The following is a 25,543-nucleotide window of genomic DNA, read 5'->3' as shown; positions in this document are numbered from 1 at the left end:
CTCTCTCAAGCAGACATATGTACACAAATAGTTGTACAAAAGCAGACTCATATACTGTATTCAACATATAGCAAATTAATTTCACCCAAATTCAACAGAATGAAAACAAATAAGAAATTGAAGAAATGGTCAGCCATAAGTTTAATTCAAAAAAGATTCCTCTTAAAATTAAGGACAATTATGGAAACAGTGAAGAGGCTAATGTTTCTTCTAGCTTCATGTTTTGATTAGAGACTGTACGGAGTCCTGTATGATAGGTGAAACCTGCACACTTGAGTTTCTTTACCTCTTGTATTATTGCTACATAAGACAATGTTCATATTAAATTCAAACCTACTATTCCTATTACTTTGTTTAAAGTTTCTAAAATGCTTATTACTACCTTTACTGCACATTTTTTCTCGTTTGCTTAAATTTTACTATCAGGCAGATTTCCCCCCCACCCCCCAAGGTTCACTACTGTGTACTTTTATTACATACTTGAGAATGTTTATTCCCTTTATAAATTTTTTGGGGGATGGATACTGGGGATGGAACCTAAGGGTGCTTTACCACTGATCTATGTCCCTAGCCCCCCCCCCCTTTTTTTTTTTTAATTTTATTTATTTATTTTTGAGACAGGGTCTAAGTTGCTGGGGTTTGCCTCAAATTTGCAATGCTACCTTAGCCTTCCATGTAGCTGGGATGACAGGCACATGACAGGAGACCGTGCTTATTGACTTGATAAGTTTAATGAAATTTTGGCAAAATGTGAAATTCTTGACACAATATTATTTTTCTCAGAGTTTGGAGCCTTTTGCTTTACTGCCTTTTGTTACATGAGCTGAGACCATCTTCCTTTATCCCTGTTATGGTTTGATTTCTTTGCTTGAATTCCAACATAATTCATTACCTTTTTAATTCATTAGGATATTGAGAATGCTGGGTTTCCTTTTGTATGTTTTTGGTGTTAGTTCTATAGCTTTCTTTTCCAGTTTTTATTTCCCTAGGCCTATTTTCTCTATGCCTTGTTTAAGAGACCAGCTCTTGCTGTTGCCCAGGCTGGCCTCAAATGATTCTATTGCCTCAGCCCTGCAGAGTAGCTGTGACCAAAGGCATGCACCACTGTACCTGACTATATTTAGTAGTCTGTAATGAGACTTCCATTTCTCTGTTTTATAAAATTTAAACTTCTTTAAGCTCCACCAACCTTATCTTTCATCTCTTATGTTTTAATCTGTTTTTGAGCCTGTATACTTTATAATTTTTTAAAAAACAGGTTGTTTTCTACACTGTTTTCTTTTTGTACTGGGGATTGAACCCAGGTGTGCTCTACCATTGAGCTACACCCTCCAGTCCTTTTTATTTTTTAGAGACAATGTCTTGCTAAGTTGCCCAGCCTGGCCTAGAACTTGGGATCCTCTTGCGTCAGCCTCCGGAGTTGCTGTGATTTCAGTGTGTACATTTTTGTGTGTGGAAATTTTACTTTTAACCTTTTTGAGGGAGTGATAGCCATCTGTGATCATTCTTTCTTGATTAATGTTTATTTAAAATTATTGAATAACAGGAAAGATTAATAAAATGAACTTTAAGTTGGGTTGTCACATTGGAACCCTCTTACCAATCGTTATTTCCTTTGTCCCTGAGAACACATCTCCCTTCATTTCTTAGCAGTAAGAGGTCATTGTGCCCAGTGGTAAAGCTTTTAAGACATTATTTCAAATTGTGAAAAATGTAATCAATTCAGTGGTTTGCACCTAATAAGAAAGGCTGATACTGAATATGCATTTTACATAAGGAGTAAGAATTTTCCTAAAATTTGTTTCAGTACAAAGTATACATATGAACAAAGTTGTGAAATATATTTATAATATAGACTGTAGCAAAAAAATGTTAACACTACAATTCTTATTTATCAAAATGATCTTGAAAGATATGTTAAACATATCCTATTTACTTTTATCTTTTTCTTTTTTCTAATTAAAGAATAGGACACCCTGCTCTGTGCTATAAAATGGTTATGCTGCCCCAGTTTTAGTCCAAATTCATCATGTCTAAATAGCTATGCTTTAAATTTACATTTGGGGAGGTTTGTTTCTGTTATTAAAAATTTGTGTGTGGTTTTACCTTAAAAAAATACAGTGCACACACAGACACACGTGTGTATCCCCAGTAAAGTGTGTGTGTGTCTTAGCCTTTTTAAATAATTATTTTGAGACAGGATCTTCCTAAGTTGATCAGGCTGCCTCAAACTCATGCTCCTCCTCTGCCTCAACCTTCATGGCTAGTATTACATTTTTATTTTAATGATACATCAATTATGACTTGATTGGTTGATTGGTCCATGGGTCTCTAGTCAGGACCCATGATCACCTAGATCACCTTAGTAAAGAAATAACTGCTAGGAGTCTACAATAGCCTTAAGTAGATATGCTTATATTTAAATTTAAAATAGTCTTGTATATAGTTGTATCACAAACCATAACAGCTCTCATGGACAACTTTCATTCAGGTGTTGTCATGAGACAACACTTTTAACAATTTTAAGAATATGAAAGCTCAAGTATATCAAAAACTTTAATATTGCTATATAACTCCTTCAGTTTAGTAGTGAGCAACAGAGATGTTTATCCTATGACTAGATTTGGCTTTGCAAGAAACCAGGTTCTAAAAGGCAGCTGGTCTTCAAAATTCTGCCTGGGACTAGAACTGTAGGAAGTCATTCAATCATTTTTCCTTTTTAAATGGGCAAAGGTAAGTACAGGTGAAAGGAACTTTTGTAGCAAAGATCCTAATACATTGTTGACTCTTGGTGCCAATGGGGACTATTTAAAGTTCTTTATTTTGCTTCTGTGTCCTCAGACTGTTGGCTTCTTTGATCTACTTTCCTAATTGTTCTTTGTGAATGACTCATTACAGTTTTATATAGATGATTTGTCACCAATGTTGATGATGCCTATAGTGCTACTGTTTGCTCATCTTTTACCTACGTGCACTCCTTGGGCAATCTCATCTACATCTTCCACAATTACATAAACATCAATTCTGGCCTAGATCACTATGCTGAACTCTTATCCCTGTTTCTAAATCATCTGGAATTTATCTAGCTACACCACACACCATAACTGCCTCAAATTAAACTCGTTAAACTGAATGCATCACTTTCATTACCACCTTGATTTATCCTCATTTCCTGCCACTCTAAAAAGCTATCTTCCTACTATATTTTCTGACTTTGTAAATGGCACCACTGTTGAGCAACACAGGTCAAAACCATGATTGTTACTACTTTCAAATCTTTTCCAGTTCTCTAGACCTACTGCTACTGACTAGTACTCATAGAATAAAAGCTAAGGATCTGAACCTGGAATTCAAGGCTCTTGGGGGGCAATAAATGGCACTGTACAGGAATGTGCTGTAAAAGGGTGTCAAGTGCTACTATTGAACTATTTGATGAAACTGGATTGATGATCCAAAGCATTATGTTTGAATGTATTCTAATCCTGCAGAACTGCTGCTAACCAGTCAATTTTCAGCTCTATTACCACTTTCTACCACTGGAAAAAGACTAAAGACTATATTTTACTGATTTGACCTTTGAATAACAGCAACAACATACATCTCAGGACTCTCAAAGCAGTTCTAATCACAGAACAAACCAGAAACTAAACTTAAAAAAAAAAAAAAGGAAATGGTTATGTCGGGTTTAATAACAAAAAAAGGAAAGGGTCACTCGCCAGGTAGCCAGATCCTTCCTTTCTCATTCATATTCTCAACCCCCAGACCCTTTCTTACCATCATAACTTTGTAAGTTTGAATGCAGTTATAGTTAGTTGGGTCAACATCTGACCAAAGAAACATCATCCCTCAAAGATATTGATTACAATATTTAAAAAAGAGAAAACTCAGCACCGTTTCGTTTTTAAAAAAAAAAAAAAAAAAGGGTGGAGAAACTTGGTAAAAAAAACTAAAATACTCTTAAAGCTGCCTGGAAAGCAAATCGTAATCCTTCCACATGGAGATACCCTCATAATCACAAGAGGCATTTGGACTGAAACCAAGCTGAATTCTCTACTCATTTCCTCTCCGGCTCTTCTTGTGGCTTTTCTTAGACCTGAAATGGCAATACGTATAAAGTATTAAAGAAGAAGCAGTGAAGGATTTGTGAGAAAGTCCATGGTATGGTGACAATGATGAGGATGGAGATGATACCTAATATTCATTAAATGTGTGGGTTTAAATCTATCTGTCTCAGAGCAACACCGAGGCATTACTATCCAAAATTTACCATTGAGGAAATGAACTCTTCAGAGGTTAAGAGTACATAGGGGTTTCTAATAAAAGCTAACAAATGAAAGTGATTTCTCCAAAGTTGTTCAACTGGTGTTAAAAAGTTGTTACTTTAAAACCTAGGTCTCCTGAAAACAGCTCATCCATTATCAAAAGCCACCATTCTACAAAGAAAAACAAAACAGTGTAAAAGAGGTATAATTCTAGTAATTCTTAGGTTAAAAGGCCTATTTTTTGTAATGGAGAATTCCCATCATCCCCATCAAAACAAGGAAATTTTAGGTCAGGCTTAGTTGGAATTGGCACCCATACCTTTCAGGAGATTTTGAATGGCTCCTATGTCTGTGACTACGGTGATGACCTGGAGAAGAAAAGGTCATTAGATAAGTGAGGGTCTCCCCTTCCATTCTTAAACTGTTATTCTTACCTCCCGCAATTCTTCCGATTAGTGCAATACTTTTTTGGCCTATGCTGGGGACACCTCTTGTTGGTAGTATCTCTTTGAATTGGTGTGTACGTGTGTGTGAGGGTAAGTAGTAATGAAACCACTTCAGAGTCTTATGTATAATTTCACAAACATCATGTTGGGTTTTTCCCACTACTGTAATTTAAGATGAAAAACCGGCCAGGAGCTGTGACCCATGCCTGTAATCCCAGTGACTCAGGAGGATGAGGCAGGAGGATTTTGAGTTTGAGACCAACTTTGTCAAGTTCGTTCTACAACACCTTCAGAAACTTAACAAGAGACCTTGTCTTAAAATAAAAAGGGCTAGGAATGTAACTGTGGTAAAGCACCCCTGGGTTCAATCCCCAATACCACCAAACAAACCTGAATCCCATTATCATATGAGCAAAGACTCAAGATGTCAACTCTGATTTTCAAATTCCATGTTCATTTCTTTTTCTGCTAGGCAACAGTATAGTGAGGCACTCTTAGAGTGTAGGAGATAAACTATGTCTCTTAGATTTCTTTGTTAAGACATGAAACACCAAGGCCCAAATGCTATTACCTGGGGACTTGGAGCGAGATCTGTGTCGTCGATCTCGGGACCTGCTCCGGTGACGTCTTGGACTTTTGCTTCGATGCCTTTCTCGGCGAGGGGAGGGGCTGTTGAAAAGACTGGTTAACCCACCAGATCTTTTTGGCAATATACACACAACATCAGCAACCTCTCCCCAAACCCTTTCCTTCACCAGAAATGACTGAAAGCCTACCTTCTTCTTTTGGGAGATCGACTCCGCCTACAAAGAAGAGGAAGAAGAGAGCCAAAGTTAGTGCACTGGATGTTGGTAGATTGCAAAAACAGCTCCGGTTCTTTTTTGGGTGAGTGCTGAGGATTGAACCTAGTGGCCCCAATTTATATTCTTTATATCTGTATGTTTTTTGGTCATGTAACTTTGTAGCATCCTCCCACTCTTAATTCTGGATTTGTCAATGGGTTATTTGCAAATGTGATACAAGTACATACTGTAAAAACATTTGCATGAATGGATTTGTTTGCTCTGAAATTCTTCCTACTATCACTGAGAACATAGCCAACTTAGCCTGTTGGAGGATGAGACAACAAGAGAAGTTGCCCCAGTTGTCCTTGCTAAGGTCAGTCCTACACCAGCAGTAAAGGACTAACTACAAAACAGGTGACACAGCTTATATTCCAAACCCTGCATATCTGAGCCCCACTTAAATCACTGAGCACACACTTGTGAACTAAAGAAATATTTTTTGTCTGTGAGCGAGGTTTTGTGGGTGATGGTTTTGTAATAACAGATTACTACTAATACATCATGCAAACATTTCTCCATAAGCTGGCATGTTTCTTTTCCTGAAATCTAAACTAGGCTATAATGCTCAAAATCTCCCTAGAAAAGGTCAATGACTACAGCCTTACCTTCTGGGAGACCGACTCCTACTCCTCCTATAGCGCAGTGTGGGAGAGCGACGGGGCTTGTCCAAGTCTCTGTAGCTTCTCCGGCGGTGGTCAGGAGATGGCACTCTTTCCAACTGGAAATGAGGGAGATGGGCACAGACTTATTACAGACAGTCATCTAGGAATACTGATTATACTTTCCTCCCATCCTGTTCCAAAGTCCATCACCAAGTGACTATACAATACAATAATTTGACTACATGGAGGGATAACCCTAAAGACAAAATAGAATTATCAGAAAACAGTTTCCAATAATCCCATTAGTGTTCCTAGTGTTAGTATTATTATTCTGGGACTGTGTGAGTATAGTAAGAAATAAGTAATTATCTCTTTAACAAGTTGGATTTTCAATGTGAATGGAGAGATATAAGATCAACAATGTTAAATACAAAGTATTTTAATCTTTAAAAAAATTTCCCCTAGTTCTGCCAAATGTAAAGGCCTAGCAAAACCAATCAACCTGGTAGCAATGACCACTTATAGTATCCAGATTGCAGTATTTGAATACCATTTCCTATTAAAAGAAACTAAACTTCTGGGAGAAATGACTAGTTCCAGGTCTGGGTCATAAGTATACAAGATGTAACTGGAACAGTTTGTCATATAAGAAACCAATGATGATATAAAAGACTTGTGAGCTGGGTGTGGTGGCACATGCCTGCAATTCTAGCAACTCAGTAAGCTGAGGCAAGGAGGATCACAAGTTTGAGGGAGACTCAGCAAATTAATGAGACTGTCTCCAAATAAAAAATGCAAAAGGGCTGGGGATGTAGTTAGTGGTAGAATATCCCTGGGTTCAACCCTTAGTATCCTCCTCCCCCCAAAAAAAGACTTCTGTGAATGGGAAATTTTTAAAAATGTTTGTTTAGTTATGCATGACAGCAGAATGCATTCTGATTCATTGTACACAAAGAGTACAACTTTTCATTTTCCTGGTTGTACACAATGTAGTCACCATTGGTAATCATACATGTACATGGGGCAATGATGTCTTGTCTCATTCCACCATCTTTCCTTCCTCCTGCCTCCTCCGCTCCCCTCATTTCCTCCATTGTTCCCTTACCCTCTCCTCCCTCCATCCCCTGTATGTATCAGTATCTACTTATCAGAGAAAACATTTGGCCTTGGGTTTTTTGGGATTGGCTTATCTCGCTTAGCATGGTATTCTCCAACTCCATCCATTTACTTGCAAATGCCATAATTTTATTATCCTTTATGGGTGAGTAATATTCCATTGTGTATATATACCAGTTTCTTTATCCATTCATCTATTGAAGGGCATCTAGGTTGGTTCCACAATCAAGCTATTGTGAACTGAGCTGCTATAAACACTGATGTGGCTGCACTACTGTACTATGCTGATTTTAAGTCCTTTAGGTATAAGTCAAGGAGTGGGATAGCTGGGTCAAATGGTGGTTCCATTCCAAGTGTTCTAAGGAATCTCCATAATGCTTTCCAAAATGGTTGCATCAATTCGCAATCCCATCAACAATGTATGAGTGTACCTTTTTCCCCACATCCTTGCCACCAATTATAATTGCTTGTATTCTTGATAATAGCCACTCTAATTAGAATGAGATGAAATCTTAGGGTAGTTTAGATATGCATTTCTCTAATTGCCGTTTTTGTTACTATGGCTCTGTAGTATAGTTTAGGTCTGGTATTGTGATGCCTTCTGCTTCACTTTTCTTGCTAAAGGATTGCTTTGGCTATTCTGGGTCTCTTATTTTTCCAAATGAATTTCATGATTGTTTTCTCTATTCCTGTGAGGTACACCATTGGAATTTTAATTGGAATTGCATTGAAACTATATAGCACTTTTGGTAGATTTGGCAATTTTGACAATATTAATTCTGCCTATCCAAGAACATGGGAGATCTTTCCATCTTCTAAGGTTTTCTCTAATTTCTTTCTTTAGTGTTCTGCAGTTTTCATTGTAGAGCTCTTTCATCTCTTTTGTTAGATTGATTCCCAAGTATTTTATTTATTTATTTATTTTTGAGACTACTGTGAATGGAGTAGTTTTCCTAATTTCTCTTTCAGAGGATTCATCACTTATGAACAGAAATGCATTAGATTTATGAGTATTGATTTTATATCCTGCTAGTTTGCTGAATTAATTTATTCTAGAAGTTTTCTGGTGGAGTTTTTTGGATCCTCTAAATATAGAATCATGTCATCGGCAAATAGTGACAGTTTGAATTCCTCTTCTCCTATTCGTATCTCTTTAATTTCTTTCATCTGCCTAATTGCTTTGGCTAGAGTTTCAAGGACTTTGTTGAATAAAAGTGGTGAAAGAGGACATCCCTGTCTTGTTCCAATTTTTAGAGGGAATGCTTTCAATTTCTCTCCATTTAGAATGATGTTGCCCTTGGGCTTAGCATAGATAGCCTTCACAATGTTGAAGTATGTTCCTACTGTCTCTAGTTTTTCTAGTATTGTGAATATGAAGGGGTACTGTATTTGTGAAATTCTTTTTCTGCATCTATTGAGATGATCATATGATTCCTATCTTTAAGTCTATTGATGTGAATTACATTTATTGATTTCCCTATGTTGAGCCAAACTTGCATCCCTGGGATGAACCCCACTTGATCATGATGCACTCTTTCTATGCATGTTTTTCTATGCAGTTTGCCAAAATTTGATTGAGAGTGTTTGCATCATGTTCATCAGGGACACTAGTCTAGTTTTCTTTCTTTGATGTGTCTTTGTCTGGTTTTGGTATCAGGGTGATCCTAGCTTTGAAAAATGGGTTTGGAAGGGTTCCAAAGATGGGAAAATTTGAGCATCAATATGGATAATGATGAATGAAGATACCGAATCTGCTTAAATCCAAGAGTTCAAATGTTACTAAAGACAAAAGAGCATTACCCAGGGAAGGCACTCTGAGAACCAAACTCATTATTTTAAACTGTAAAGGAAAAGTTAAATATTTATCTCACCTTGCCTATGACAAACTAAATGTTCATTTGGGAGGCTTTTCTTTATAGGAAGATATCAGATTAAAATGCTGAAGAAAGGAAAAATTAGAGTATGTCACCATTTTACAACACCTAATGCATCTAGACGACATTGATCCTAACATCAAAAAAAGTGAGACAATTCCAGGGACTTGGGAAGCTAAAGAGGGAGGACTGACTGCTTGTTTGAGGCCAACTTCAGCAACTTAGCAAGACCCTCTCCCTCAAACAAAAAAGAAAAGACAGACATTGTCTGGGATGTACACACCACTCTTATGAAATAGTGCTGCTCCACTTCAAGGGAGACAACTGCCCCCCCCCCCCCCCCAAATCTGATTAAGCCTCATGACCTAGTAACTAGTTTATGAGAATGGTACAAAGGGCACATGAAAATATTAAGGAACATCACAGATAAAAAACCTGATATATTGACACAAAAATGTAAGATAAAACAGTGAAAGATGGACCTTACAGACTAAAAGACACCATAAGAGACCTAAAAACCAACTATGATGTATGGCCTCTGAATACTTACCCAATTAAACTATTAAAACCTACAGTATAGCTGGGGAAATGCAAACACTAAATACTTGATGATATTGTTGATTTGTAGGAGGGAGTGATGATGATATCATGATTTTGCTTAAGATGGGAGTCTTTGTCTTTTCTGAAATAATATGAAATATACAATATGTTTGTGATCTACTTCAAAATAGGGGGTAACTGGGTTGGAACACAGAGAAAACAAAACTGGTTATGGCTGATTATGGCAAAAAGCTGAGTAATAGGTATATGGAGGCATATCTTCTCCACTTTAGTATGCCATTGAAATTTTCCATTAAGAAAAAAAAAAATGTCTACTTTTGATTCATTTCCCACAGAAAAGCACCTTAACCTTGTAGAGCTTTTGATTTGTGGAAGAATGCCCTGTCTTCTGTACTCATTTTAGAGGAAGCCTAGAGCTTCAGAGACACACTTCCATTTGAATTGAGAGTTTCAGTAGCCATAAGCCAGCATTTCATTTCTTCCACTGCTATTTGTGTATTTTTAATACTAAGGTAACTTCCGGCCATAGCAAGGTTACCAGCCTGGACTGTATGTATTATCTCCTGAGACAGTGAACACTAAAATATTTTTCCTATAAACCCTATTAATTTTGGTATGCATTTTTGTAGAACACATACTTTCTACACACATTACATGTAAGGTTTAGAACACATGATTAATGTTATTGAAGAAATACTTTAAAACATGTTGTTATTTATACTGGAACATATTAAATTTACAGATTATTTTAGGTAACTTGTCTTTATAATAGTTAATCTATAAGATAGGGTTCATGTTTCCCTTCTGCTCCACAGCATATTAAATTATTGTCTATTTCTTAAGTTTATACCTAGCTTTGAGAATCCTTTTTTTTTTTTTTTTTTTTGGTGCTGTGATTTGACTACCTTTTCTATATTTTCTAAACTGTATAAATGAACACTGGGAATTTTTTAGCTAGGTCCAGTACTTTGAAGGCAGGTAAGATTCCAAGTTTGAAGTCAGCTTCAGTAATTTAGTAATGCCATGTCTCAAAATAAAAAGGGTTGGGGATACAGCTTAGTGGTAGAATGCCCCTGGGTTCAATTCCCCAGCATCAAAATTAAAATAGAAAAATTATAAATTTTTAATATTCAAATTTTAAATTAATATTAGCTAGCTTTCATCTTGAACTTTTTTTTTCTTTTGTAGTTGTAGATGGACAGCATGCCTTTATTTTGTTTAATATGGTCCTAAGGATCAAACCCATTGCCCCACACATGCTAGGTAAGCATTCTGTCACTGAGCTATATAGTCCTAGCCCCTTTGAACTCTTATCTATAGTAGTTTTCACTTGATTAAGTTTTCTAGCATATAGTAGTATCTTTACAAGTAATTTTGTTGCCTCCTCACCAATATTGATACTTTCAAGTTTGTGTATAACATACCAGGTTTCATTTCTAAAACACAGCTTAACATCTTAATGGGAATGTTCCTAATAATTCACCATTAAACAGGATACAAAACAAGATGCTGTATTCATGTACTAATAATATTAAACTACTTTATAAGGTTTGTAGCTTAAAAAGAAAACTTGCACGTTTGTGGAACAAAATGTATTTTAACTTGGGGAAAAAGGGTAAAAATTACAATAGATTCCTGTCATTTGGCATACTAGAACTTACCAGGGATCCCGGAATCCTTTCAATGCAGAAGCCTGCCATGTAGCAATACAAATGCTTGTCTCACAAGCTCATCTCATAAAGAATAGTAAGGTGCTGGGGCAGTAACTCAGTGGTAGAGTTCTTACCTAGCATGTATGAGGCCCTGGGTTCGATCCTCAGCACCACATAAAGATAAATAAATAAAACAAAGGTATTGTGTCTATCTACAACCAAAAAATAATATATATATATATATATATATATATATATGAATATGAAGAAAAAAAAAAAGAAGAGGAGGAGTAAGCTGCTGGGGACACAGCAGCAGGAATCTAGGAAAGCAGGACTGCCTGAACAAATGCCAATAGATGCAATGCTTTAGGAAAAAGAACTCTGCACAAAATCCTTTCAAGGTATGAAAGGATTCATACTGGACCATAATTCTCAAAGTTGAAGAGGTCCTGATCAGTAGTATCTCTAGTCATATGTGGGAACAGAAATAATCACGTAATACATAAAGATGTTTTTATCAACCATGGATCACATATATGACAGTGGTCCTGTAAGTTATGGTGGAGTTGGAAGATTTCTGTTGCCTAGGGCCATCACAATGTATTACACATTCATGGTGGTGATGGTGTGCTGCCAGTCAGATAAAAATATAGCAAATATAATGTACTATATTATTTTTTATAATTATTTTAGATATGTTCTATTTATGAAAAAAAAAAAACTTTATTATAAAATACTGTGCTGTTATACTGGCAGCAGCTTCATACATCTGGTGTCCACTGTGCCCCTTGAATGCAATTCATGTTAAGACTGGGTACAGTGGCACATAACCTGTAATTCCAACTATTTGGAAGGCTGAGAAAGAAGGATTGCAAGTTTGAGGCAATCCTTAATTTAGTGAGACCCTGTCTAAATAAAAGGGCTCAGAGCTGGGAATGTAGCTCAGTGGTAGAGCACTTGTTTAGAATGTGTGGGGCCCTAGGTTCAATCCAAGTACTGAAAAAAATTAATTAAATTTTAAAAAATAAAAAGGCTGAGGACATAGCTTAGTGGTAGAGCACTTGCTTAGCATGCTTGAAAGGCCCTGAGTGGAATCCCTAGGATTGTAAAAAAGAAAAAAAAAGTTATGTCAAATAATCCATACCATCTAGATTTCTGCAAGTATACTCTGAGGATGATTGCACAATGTTTTCAGAACATATGCCCATCCTTTTGTAAAATGACTACAAATCATTTTTGGAGGAAAAATTTCCATCTTCAGTTTATCACCAAAGGAACCTCATCAATCAAGTTTAAGCAATGAACATCAGCAATCACCTGCGAAGGCAAGATATCATGACCAAGAGTCAGCAGTAGCAACTTACAGAAGCAGACACCTCCAGGACTGATACTGAATTGTCAGGTAGAAAATATGAGCTAAGTATGAAATGTTTTAAGTAATTAAGGGCACAATCACAGAGGTCAACAACCAACAAGAGATGTTTAGGAAAGAACAAATGGGTTAAAAAAAAAAAAAAAGGAATATCTAAGAAAAAAAATAATAGGTAACACAAAAAAATTTTATTACTCATAACAGGAAAAAAAGGAGTGAACTGGAAAGAGTACCTGAAGAAATTATGCAGAATACATGACTGAAATAAGATAGAAAAAAGTAAAGAAACAGACAAGGTGGACCAAATAAGAACTTACATATATCTAATGGAACCCCTTAAAGAGAGAAGGGAGAGACATTAGACAAGATCAAGGGTTTCAACACCCTAGAGCTGAAGAAAAACAGCTGGAAAACAAAATGAGTACACACACCAAATGAAGTAATCAATAAAAGGAAATGTAAGTCAGATCACAATAAAACTATAAAATAACAAAGTAAAAGAAGATCTTAAAGTAATCAGGGAAAAAAAAAAAAAAAAAACTAAAAGTGAAAGCAGACTACTCATAATTGATAATGGTTGCCAGAGGACCGAAGAGTATTTTAAGAGTGCTGTGAAATAAAACTGTCAATCTAGAATTGTGTACTAATAAAAAATATCTTTTAAGAATGACAGCGAGGGCTGGGTTGTGGCTCAGTGGTAGAGTGTTTGCCTAGCATGTGTGAGGCACTGGGTTCGATTTTCAGCACCACAAATAAATAAATGGCCTATCAAAACTAAAAAATATTTAAAAAAAAGGAATGACAGTGAAATAATTCTTTATAGGTAACCAGAATTTACTAGGAAAATATCCATTAATAGAAATTCTGAAGAATTAGAGAGGAAAGAAGATGATAAATTAAAAATGTCAGAGATGCAAAAGGGATGAAAGAACAAACCGATAGACACTAGTCTATAAAAAATAATGTTTAAATTTTGGAGTTTAAAAAGGATTATATCCTGGACAAGAGAAACATGTAAATTGGGAACAATATTGATGGTTGTAAACTGAGTCAATTTTATGGTTCTTGGATTTTTTTTTTTTTTGAATGGTGGGTGGGATGGGTGGGATTTAAGATACATCTTAATCTCAGATTTTAAGTATTCATGTAAAATATCAAGAATAATCATGAGTGAGGATGTAAAATTCCAAATAGGCAAAATGGAAAAAAGTAGAATAGAAAAAACTAAACCATAAGGCAGAAGAAGAGTAAAACAAGCAGGATAAGAAGATATGAAAAAGCATGTCTATCACAATTGTAATATACTTAAGTATTTTAATAAGTTCAATAGTAAGAACCTGTCAAGACTAGATGAAGATATAGGTAAAAATGGACAACTTTCTAGAAAAATATTATTTAGCAAAGCTAATGGAAAAGAAATCCTTAATTTTCCTGTAACTATTAAGGGTATTTATACAATAGTAAAAATTCTTTCCATAAAGAAAGCACCAAGCCCAGTTTTATGAATGAATCTTACCAAAACTTTAAGGAACAGATCATTTCAATTTTCAGTACATTCTTTTAGAGAGTAAAAAGAGAGGGACTGAGTCCCAACAAGTCTATAAAGTCAATATAATTTTTTATAGCAAACCTGTAGGAGGACATCATAAGAAAGGAAAATTATGAGAAAGGAAAATTGTTACTCAGGAACAAATATACAATTATCCCAAATAAATATTAATGCATCTAATCCAACAGTGTATAAAAGATAATAAGTCAGCCAGGCACAGTAGCACATGCCTACACTCCCAGTGGTTCAGGAGGCTGAGGGGGGAGGACTGCAAATTCAAAGTCATCCTGGGCAACTCAGTAAGAACCCATCTCAAATGAAAATAAACACTTGGGGCTGGGGATATAGCTCAGTTGGTACAGTGCTTGCCTCCCAAGCATAAGGCCTTGGGTTCAAATCCCCAGCACCACAAAAAAAAAAAAAAAAAAAGAAACACTTAACTATCAGAAGTTGCTATATTAATGGCAGGATTTTTACTATTATTTGTGGAGCCTGCTTCTATGACTAGAGTTTGATAGTGGTCACTGCCACATACACTCAAACTTTATAGAAGAATGTCTATTTAAACAGCTAGACCAAGTGTTAAAAAATCCATGTGGGGTAATGGGCTGTAACCTAGTGGTGGAGTGTGTGCTTAGCATACATCGGGCCTTGGGTTCAATCCCCAGTACAAAATAAGTAAACATGTCTGCTTTCATCTAGGAAAAAAGAAAAAAAGAGTTCAGGATATAGCTCAGTGGTAGAGAGTCCCTGTGTTCAATCCCCAGTACCTACCACCCCCAATTTTTTTAAAGATAATAAGCCATGACGAAGTTGAGTTTATACTAAAAATTGAAAGGTAAATTAACATTAAACCTATAAGCCACATTTACCTCAACAGATTAAAAACTATGTAAGTTTTACCTAAGGAAAAGTAGGTAATAAAATATTCCTACTCATGACAAAAACTCACAGCAAAGCAGGAAAAGAAAGTAATTATCTTGATGAAAGGAAATGAATAACAAAAAAACAAAACAAAAAACTTGTGCTGGGGATTGAACTCAGTGCATCTTGAATGCCATGTAGACACTCTACCACTGAGCTACATCCCCAGACCACAAATATAATTCTTAAAAAGGAAATACCAGAAGCATTACCTTTAAAATTAGGAAAACAAAGATGTATTTTGTTACAACTTCTAGTCAACACAACACAAGATGTCCAAAGATATAAATATTAGGAAAAAAAAAACAAACTATATTATTCCAGATGATTGCTCATTCATCTAGACCTCCCAACAAGATCTATAAAATTTAGTCATATGCACAAATAACTGCATATTTACATATTAGCAACAAATAACTCGTTTAAAAAAGTCCTCCTTTGAGTAGCAACAAAAACAAAAGATGACCTAGGAAATATGCAAGAACTATATGCAGGAAATTATAAAAGTTTACACATAAAACTTCTAAGCTATTAAAGAGATACATAAATGGAAAGGTATACCATGTTCATGGATACCATAAAGATGTCATTTTCATTTCCCCCGAAAATTCAATTACAGATTCAGTGAATTTTAATCAAAATCCTGGCCAGCTTCTTTTAAAGTCAAGTTGACACTATCATGTACACAATAGAACAATGGCCAAATAATAGGAAAGTCACTTCTGAAAGAGGCACTTGGTCTTCTAAACATCAAGACTTCTTATGATCATAGTTATAAAATCAGAATAGTGCAGTCCATGCACAAAATGGCTAGTGGAATAGAGTGTTACCCAAAACAGGCCCACACACATACACAACTGAACTTTGACAAAAATAAGAATGCAGATGAGTGGGGAAGGAATGGAATTATTAAAAAAAAACCCAGGACCACTAATTATTGAGGAAAAATAAGCAGATTGCTACTTTACCACATGCAAAAAATCAGGTTAATATTTTATATTTCCTTCTAGTCTTTTTTAATACATATACTATTGCTATAATTATCACAAGTTTCAGATCTTTCTATTTTAATGTAAGCACCTCCACATTATTATGTATTTTTCAAAATAACTTAAATCTGCTTAATAGTTTGCTGAACAGCTTTTCAGCACTTTAACTATGATTAAAAGACTATGACTGCAATAGGCACTCTTTTCCCCTAAATTAGGCTTATTTCTTAGAACAGGTTTAACTATCCAAAGTTTTTATTTTAATAGCTATATTTATCACGCAATTAAAATGTGCCAACACCAAGAGCTTTACATATCTACTCACTGAATACTCGTAACAATCTTGAGAGAAAAGGATTATTCTTCTCACTTTACAGAAGAAATTTGCATATGATTATACCACTAGTAGGAGGCTGTGGGTATAGTGTAGTTCAGTGGTAGACCATGTCCTTACCCTGTGCAAGGCCAGACTTCAATCCCCAGCACCAAAAAATAAAAAATTAAAAAACAAAAACAAACAAAAAACCATTAAGGGTATACCTCTAGTAAATAGTAGAGCTATGAATCAAAGGCTCATACCTTTATAAGAAGATATTACCTTTTTTTGTTAGAAATTGGAGCCTGAAAACAAAACACAAAAGGCTCATTTCCACCCTTCCCCAACGCTTAAAACTCTTACCTTCTCATCTTCTTCTTCCTCCTCCTCACTGGACTCCACGTCATCCATGTCCTCTTCTAGAGCACTAACTCGAGGCTCTAGTTGCTCAGCTTCTTCTAGCACATAGCGTTTCTACAGAGAACATACAAAAGGGATCATTACCATCTTCTCTGTCCTGAGGCCCCAACACTGCACTTCTGGAACTGTCAGAAAAACCAGGTAGCAACAGCTTTGGTAATCTCATTTCAGACAATTCAGATTTTCCTAAGGAGTTACCTTATGAACAAATACAAAGTGAGGGGAACTCATTGGTTCTGTTTCGATACATATACAGTATCAGTATATGTATACCCAAAAATGTGAGCTTTATATACACATAAAATCCAAGGGCTGGGGCTGGGATTGTAACTAAGTGGTAGAGCACTTACTGAGCATGTGTGAGGCAATGAGTTCAATCCTCAGCACCGCACAAAAATAAATAAATAAAATAAAGGTATTGTGTCCAGCAATAAATTAAAAAAAAAAAAAAAAAAATCCAAGGGCCAATAAGTTCATGGCTGAGACTGTGTTGGGTTGTAGTTCCAACAGAAGGAGGCCTAGTTCTAGAATAACACCAAATCTCCATTAGATCCAGAATCCAGGAAGCTGTTGAGATTCTTCATGCATTCTGAATTGGGCATAAACAAATAGTTTATTTCCTGGTTCCATTTTCTTTTGGGATATGGCTCAGCAGCATTTATGTGACTGACTAAGGACCTGAGAGGCAAAGGGAGTTCAAAACTGCCAACTGAACTGACTGGGTCACAAGACCCCTTACCATTATCTTGTTCAAAGGAAATAAAGAATGTTGGATGGCTTAGATGAGTAGCTGTAGAATAAATAGTATTATCTGTATGCTACCTAGCTCTAATTCATCTTCTATTGAAATTCTGTGGGGTCATTATATTACTTCTTAGACAGTTTGTGTTTGATGGAATGAGAATTCAAAGCAACTCCTTGCCAATGTCATGGTGCATCTAACAAAAGTTCAATGGGAATCAGGGCATGGTGATGCATGCCTATAATTTCAGTTACTCTGGAGGCCAAGGCAGAAGGATTACAAGTTTCAGGCCAGCCTCAAGCAACTTAGCAAGGCCCTAAGCTACTCAGTGAGACCCTGTTTCAAAATAAAGGCGGCTGGATACACGGTTCAGTGGTTAAGTGCCCTGGGTTTAATCCCCAGTATCAAAAAAAAACAAAAACAAAACAAAACAAACCCATCAATGAAACAGAAAAACTCAGGTGTAGCTGGGAACTGTGGGTCACACCTATATAGAATCCCAGCTGAATATGAGGCCAAAGTGGAGGATTACAAATTCAAGGCCAGCCTAGACAACACAGTTGAGACCCCATCTCAAGGAGGAAAAAAAATAAAGGTAAAAGGTTAAATTGATGAGCTGTAGGTTGCTTGAGAGGAACAGAATCAGGTCAAAAGATGGTCCTGGATTTGTTTTTTTATTGGTACTGCAAATTGAACCCAGAACCTGGCATATGCTAGGAAAGCGCTCTACCTGGAGCTATACCCCAGCCCTCAAAAGGTAGTCTTAAAGAGTCATTTTAATGAGGACATATAGAGGCCCATGCCAGAGCACACCTCTTGGTGATATGTTAACATTTATGGGTCAGATTTCAAATTCTCTCCTCAGTACTTTTTCAGTTGTTTTGGATATTCTAGGTTCCTTGTACTTCATAGAATCAGCTTGTCAAGTCCTATAAAAGCTACCAGGATTTTGCTTAAGATTGCATTGAGTAAGTTTGGGAGAACTGAAAATACTAAATCATGGTACAAGATGTAAGATCAATGTGATACAGGTGATACCCAATTTACTTTTTTTTTTACTTTATCATGGTGTGTAAGTGATATGCATTCAGTAGACACCGGACTTTGAATTATCATCTATTACCAAGTTAGTGATATGCAGTACATTTTGATTCTGAGCTATGGCAGTGAGCAAAAAGCTCCCAGTCATGTGATCACAAGGGTAAACAATCAGTACTCTATATTATAATGTACTGTCATTGTTTTCTGAACACAAGTATTCAAAAAATTATACAAGTAGGCTTTGTTATTAGATGCTTTTGCTCACATGCAGGCTAATGTAAGTGTTCTGATTGGCTCTGCTAAGTTACAATATTTAGTAGGTTAGGTGTAATAAGTACATATTCAACTTAAAATAGTTAATTGGGAGTAACCCTATCATAAGTTGAGGAACACCTGTTTATCTCTCCATTTATTTAGATCTTAATTTCTCTCAATAATGCTATGTTTTGTAGTTTTAAGTGTGTAAATCTTGCTTATCTTTTGACAAAAGTATTTTTTATGGCTAGGATTGTATTATGCATGAACAAGTAAATGGCTACACACAGTGGAGTGCTACTCAGCAATAAAATGTAACAAACCAGTGCTATATGCATAACATGGATGAATCTCAAGAAAAGTATGCCGAATGAAAAAAGACAAAAAAGAATGTATTACATAATTTCAAAATGCAAAGTAATCTATTGCAATAGCACATGAGTGGTTGCTTAGGGGTGAGTGAGAGGGGTGGGAGGAAGGGAGTCACTATCTTGATTGCGGTAATAGTTTTCTGTGTGTATACATATTAAAACTTATCAAACTTTATACTTAAAAAAAATATAGTTGATTGTATGTCAATTATACTGCAAAAAAAGTCATTTTAAAAGTCTTGGTTCAGCCAGGCGTGGTGGCACACACCTGTATTCCCAGTGGCTCGGGAGGCTAAGATAGGAGGATCCAGCGTTCAAAGCTAGACTCAGCATTAAGCAACTGAGACCCTGTCTCTAAATAAAATACAAAATAGGGCTGGGGATGTGGCTCAGTGGTGAGGGCCCCTGAGTTCAATCCTTGTACCAAAAAAAGAAAAAAGAAAAAAAAAAAAAAAAAGTCTTGGTTCAAAGAAAATCTCCCTACTCAAGCCCCCATTTAAAACCTAGAGGAAAAAGGAGCTATCTGGATTGGAATATCCTGGGTTGTCTTTACTTGCTCCTTTCAATATCTACAAAACAAACAAAGTTTAAAGACCACCAAGATGGTCTGATTTCTTCATTTTATAGATGGAGAAACTAGGACCAATGCTACAAGTAGTCAGGTTTAACAAAACACAGAAACTTAGGTCTTCTGATTTCCTGTCATCTCTCTACCCATTCCCTTTCTCTTTAGGTTACCTACCATATTTTCCCTTGGTATTTTGCAAAAGTAGTTTTAAAATCATAAAACACAACCCTGAAGGGTGTTTCATGGACAATCTTCTATTAGTAGAGAAGGGAGGCAGGATGATGAAAAGGGGAAATTTAAGGAACTAAGGGCTCAGTCTCCCATCTCCTCTTTTTATCTGTTTAATAGTCTAGTTTTTTACATGAAGATCTGTTTGAAAAAAGTTGCTCACAAAGTTTAAATCACTACTCTGGCTACAATATCTTGATAGAATATCCTAAAGAAAACTTTCCTGTGTTGACTTTTAAAGAACTACCATTCAAACACTGTTTCCCTCTCACTCCCAATCCTCTTTTTCACATATATGAAATCTTTTTTTGTTGTTGTTCATTAGTTGTCAATGGACCTTTATTTTTTATTTATTTATATGTCGTGCTGAGAACTGAACCCAGTGCCTCATACATGCTAGGTAAGCACTCTACCACTGAGTCACAACTCCAGCTCATGAAATCTTATAAAGAGGACACAGGACTGTCTATCTGCCTATCTTGGAGGGAAAGGGTGTTCCCAATTAATAGATTTCTGTCTCTTACCTGTAGCCGGGGCAGAATGATATCACAGACTCTCTCACTGTGCAATAGTTCATCAATAAACTCATCTACATGCATCAGTTCAAACTCTGAAAGAAAAAAATTAGCTCAAGCAACCTGGAAATTTAATTTCTCATGTGAACCCATGATGTTTCTAAATATAGAACATGTATCTTATATGCCATGTGGAGTAACAGCTTTTCAGACCTTCCATAATACAGTTCCATGGTTCTCAACCACAGGTAATTTTGCATACCCCCATCACCCTACATATAGGGAGCGCTACTTGCATCAAATGGAGAGTGGCCAGGGATGCTATTATACATTCTACAATGCACAGCACAACCCCCACAGCAAGAATAATCTGGCTGAAAATATCAACCAGTTGAGAACTCCTGTCTTAACATAATATGAGCAAGTTAACCCCATAATGGCAATTGTATGTCCATCTTTTTCACCATGTTATTTCTAGTATACAACACAGCACCTGCCATGTAAGTCACTGGTATGTATTTATCCAATGAATAAACTAATAAGTTAATAAAAGTTTTAAGTATAATACAAATTGAACATCCTTAATCCAAAAATCCAAAATATGGGCGGGGATGTAGCTCAGTGGCAGTATCTGCCTCGCATTTGCAAAGCCCTGGGTTCAGCCCCCAGTTCCAAAATAATATTAAAAAAAAAAAAAAAACAAAAAACAAACAAACAAACCCTGCCAAAAATCCAAAATATGATAGGTAAATGTTTCAGATCTTGGAACATTTTGGATTTCTGGATTAGAGATGTTCAACTGGTAAAGTTTATGCAAATGTTCCAAAATCTGGAAAAAAAACTGCATTCTCAAACATTCTGGTCCCAAGTCATTTTGGATAAAGGATACTTAACCTATACTAAATTATACTTCTATTAATAATATAGAAAAGAAAGGCAAATGTTACTATCTTTTGTTATGACACTAAGTGAGAAAAGGTTTTGCTTGCTTCACCCCAGATCCTTTCTTAGTATAGAAAGTATTTCTTTATAAAAAGTATGTAGCTACCTCTTTGTGTATACTTATATACTACATAATAAGAGTATACTTTATATATTACAGTGTGAAATATAATTTTAGGAAAGATGTAAAACTTGGAAAACTGACTGATAGTACTAGGGCAGTTTATGTTGTAAAATGGAGCACATGTGGAGGACATACATAATGCAAAGCAGGAATTAGCTTAAGATGCAGATGAAAAGGGAAGCAGACAGGGATAGATTGGATAAGGCCAACAGGATGCTTAATAGAATGAATATTCCCCATGAGAGAGATGAAAGACCTGGTTGAAGATAACAATGTAGTTGAAGAGGAGTACTCAGAATATGTAACAATGTGAGTACAGATACTGGTGAAATAAAAACTGGTTTAATTAACAGTCCAGAGATTTGGCATCATACTTACCCCCATTTCTATTCTGGCTCTTAATTTTTCGATAGTCATTGTACAAAGGTTCTAAGTACTTGTAGCAATCAATTGCAGTGCCTGTCAGTCTCATGTAAAGTGCCCCCAACATGCGGACATACCTGAGAAAGACATAACAGTGAAGCAACAGGTCGACCTAAAAAGTTCCTGAGTTTTACAAGTGACTTTTCTCATGATAATAGTGGATAAATGTGTCCTTTCTTCTCTTGGGCAGACAAAAAGCTATTATTTGCAGGTGGTATAGAGCAAAGACTGCTAAAATATGGAGACATGAATTCAAGTTTCCTTTCTGTCATTTAACTGGATGTGGAAACTTGGTACATGCAGCTCAACTTTCTCAGATATATCCTCTGTTAAACTAGGATAAAACCTAGTTACTTCATAGGCTTATTCTAAGAATCAAATAAGATATTGAATTTAGGAGTTGGGGCTGCTTCAGTGGCAGAGTGCTTGCCTAGCATGCGTGAGGCACTGTGTTCAATTCTCAGCACCACATAAAAATAAATAAATAAAATAAAGGTATTGTGTCCATATACAACTAAAAAAAAAAAAAAATACTGAATTTAACAACAGAAGGTGTAAGATGTATTCGGTAATGACACCAGAACAAATACACATAGCTAGGAATGTGGGTTCTGGAAAAAAGTCATCTGGGTTGAAATTTTGATTTTGTAATTTACTAATTCTATGACAACAGGCAAGTTGTCTTCTCAATCCTTATAAAATGGAGAAAATGCTACCTAATTTACTGATTTGGTGTACTAAAAAAGAAATGCAAGTAAAGTGTTTAAGGACAGCATACAGCACATAGTAAGGTAAGTTCCTTACTAAATCCAGCTATATTCTAGTTGTTCATGTTTTGTAAGATTCCTTCCTTTTCTCTATCGCCTATATATCTAACTTCTTAAATCTTTGATAACTAATTGCCATTTGAAATCCATCTGTTTCTTTACATGAAAAAGAGATTAGTACACTTGTTTGTGAGCTTCTTTAGATAGATAAAAATAAAGAGCAGTTCACTTTTTTTTTTTTAGTTTTTTGCCATGCAGCATACACTGTGTTGATATGCATGCACTATCTCCTTTAAATCACTCTTGTATAAATCCTATGAGTAGGTATCGTTGACCAGTTTTCAGATTGAAAACAGTAAAGCTTAGAAAATTAAGGAACGTCTCCAAAGTCACAGTTAATGAGTAACAAAGTCTGCACTGGAATCCAGATATGCCACCTCTTAATTACCACACTATGTCGTTTTCTCCACCCTGAATATCCATACCTCCCCAACGTATTAGGCACTCAGTTCTGCTTAAGAGATATTCAGTTAATCAGTGAAATTGGTGTGGGGCAGTGCAGAGCTTACTGAGAAAGTAAAAAATGTTAACATAACAGACAAAAATACAAGTTCAGGTATAGAGGGCAAAAAGCTAGAGTGGAAATGAGAAACATCATGTTCACCCCCCTTAACCAAAACCCAATTCTAAACACTGAAATTGAAGCTTTTATATTAGTCAATATTGCACTTACTTGAAGTCTTCATTTTTTATAAATTCTACAATGATATCCTTCTCAGGTTGAATCTGAAGCATCTTCAAGGTTAAACACAAAAAGGGAGTTGGTTTTATGTTTCCACCATAGACGCCACCCACAAACCTTAACTCCATGGCTTTATCAACTACAAGTTCAGCTAAAACAAAAACAAAAACAAAAATAGAGTGATATCCCACATATTAGGTCTGAGTTTTTCTTGTTTGGAGATGAAGAGAGTTCAAGGTTTGTAGCTTCTAAATAGTCATCAAGAATTCAATATTGGGGGGGGCTGGGGTTGTGGCTCAGTGGTAGAGCACTTGCCTAGCATGTGTGAGGCACTAGGTTCAATTCTCAGCACCAATATAAATAAATGAATAAAAATAAAGGTCTGTCAACATCTAAAAAAATTTTTTTTAATTTGATATTAGGAAAACAAGTACACAGTAATAGTAATAATAATGAGAGCAGCTAATAAAACTGAAGGTTATTATTATAAGTCAGGTCCTCTTTTTTTTGTTGAGGGGGCAGTATTGGGGATCCAAATCAGGGCCTTACACATACTAAGCAAGCTCTATCCCAGTTCTTTTTTTCTTTGATTTTGAGGCATGGTCTAGCTAAATTAGTTGCCCAGGTTATGCCATCCTCCTGCTTCAGCCTCCTGAGTCAATGGGATTACAAGGTGTGCACCACTGCCCCGGCTCATTTAATCATTTACAAACCAGTAAATGTTCTAGCACTGTCCCTATTTCAGTGTAAGGAAAATGAGGGGTAAGAAAAGTTAAGTGACTTACTTGCTCAATGTCCACAGCCAATGTCACATAGATTTAATGCTAGAATTCAAAAAAAGATTTGAAAATCACCTAGAAGACTTTTCTCCGTAACTTATATTAGGCCGAGGCGATGGCTCACACCTGTAATCCCAGCGACTTTGGAGGCTGAGGCAGGAGGATCTCAAGTTCAAAGCCAGCCTCAGCAAAAGCAAGGTGTACTAAGTGAGACCCTGTTTCTAAATAAAAATACAAAATAGGATGGGAGTGTGGCTTACTAGTTGAGTGCCTCTCAGTTAAATCCCCAGCACCACCCGTCCCCCACAAAAAAGAAAAGAACTTAAATTAGGATGCGAACGTGGAAATACCAGAACTGACCCACCGGGGTTTAAGAACAATTAAGACTATGGTTTTGGGCATGGAGACATTAGTTTAAGATCTTCAGGAAGTTATGTCAAAGAGTTATATCTGGGCCCCTTGAGTTTCACACTATTTGTAACTCAGGAGGCTATTGTCAAGTATGGAATGATTCAATTGAGACACCGTTCAGAATAAAATAAGATTCACTAGTGTCCTCAACGCTCAAGACAAGTCAAGCCACAATAGGCCCTTAAATTTTTCTGAATGACTGACAATAGACCCCACCAGAGTTGGTCCTACTGCCACCGAGTCAGGAGAAATGGGCCACAAGGCAGTCCAGAGGAGATCCGCGCGCTCTTGCTCACCGGTAAGTCCAAAACACTCTTCTTTCCAGTACTTAGATTCATAGATCCGTGTCCGAATGATCTTCTCCACTAAATATTGAGGGTTGGTGCCATGGATGCTATGCGCATCCTTTACCGTACGGTTCGCCATTTTAGAATGCTTTTAGTTCTATTTCCGTCGGGTCCTTTAATGCGTCACATCCAGTTTAAAAAAAAAAAAGTCGAAAGGGACGGAGAAAGGTGGAGAAAATCTCTTTAAACTGTTTAGGCGACCATCTTGTAACCGGAAACTGCTGCAGGATGGCCTTTTTCCGTGAATTGAGCGCGGATCGAATCAATGATGGCTGCTGCACGTTGGCGGATGTACGTCGTGCGCCCCTTAGGTGGGCGGAGCTCACTGGCGTCGCGCTACGGAGACAGCCCGGGGGCGGG

At 36.4% G+C, this 25,543-nt stretch overlaps 1 protein-coding gene across 5 annotated transcripts; it reads right to left on the bottom strand.

Moving 5' to 3' along the window:
• Window positions 1-582: 582 nt before the first annotated feature.
• On the bottom strand, window positions 583-25,457 carry PRPF38A (pre-mRNA processing factor 38A). 5 transcript variants are annotated; one of them, XM_079142254.1, is made up of 10 exons: window positions 25,133-25,457; window positions 23,638-23,699; window positions 22,093-22,214; window positions 20,658-20,743; window positions 16,872-16,982; window positions 6,159-6,271; window positions 5,485-5,511; window positions 5,280-5,407; window positions 4,582-4,630; window positions 583-4,093 (listed from the first exon to the last, which is right to left on the bottom strand). In XM_079142254.1, the coding sequence occupies exons 1-10, from the start codon at window positions 25,172-25,174 to the stop codon at window positions 4,051-4,053; spliced, it is 783 nt and encodes a 260-aa protein (XP_078998380.1). In that variant the 5' UTR covers window positions 25,175-25,457; the 3' UTR covers window positions 583-4,050. The 5 variants fall into 5 exon arrangements, with proteins under 5 accessions (XP_078998380.1, XP_078998378.1, XP_078998376.1 ...); XM_079142252.1 differs by having other exon boundaries at window positions 25,053-25,455; XM_079142250.1 differs by having other exon boundaries at window positions 23,638-23,797; window positions 25,133-25,451.
• Between the last annotated feature and the right edge of the window lie 86 nt (window positions 25,458-25,543).

The sequence above is a fragment of the Sciurus vulgaris genome, assembly GCF_902686455.1.
Source record: "Sciurus vulgaris genome assembly, chromosome: 1".
NCBI classification, from domain to species: Eukaryota; Metazoa; Chordata; class Mammalia; order Rodentia; family Sciuridae; genus Sciurus; species Sciurus vulgaris.
This window is presented reverse-complemented; position numbering and strand designations above follow the sequence as displayed.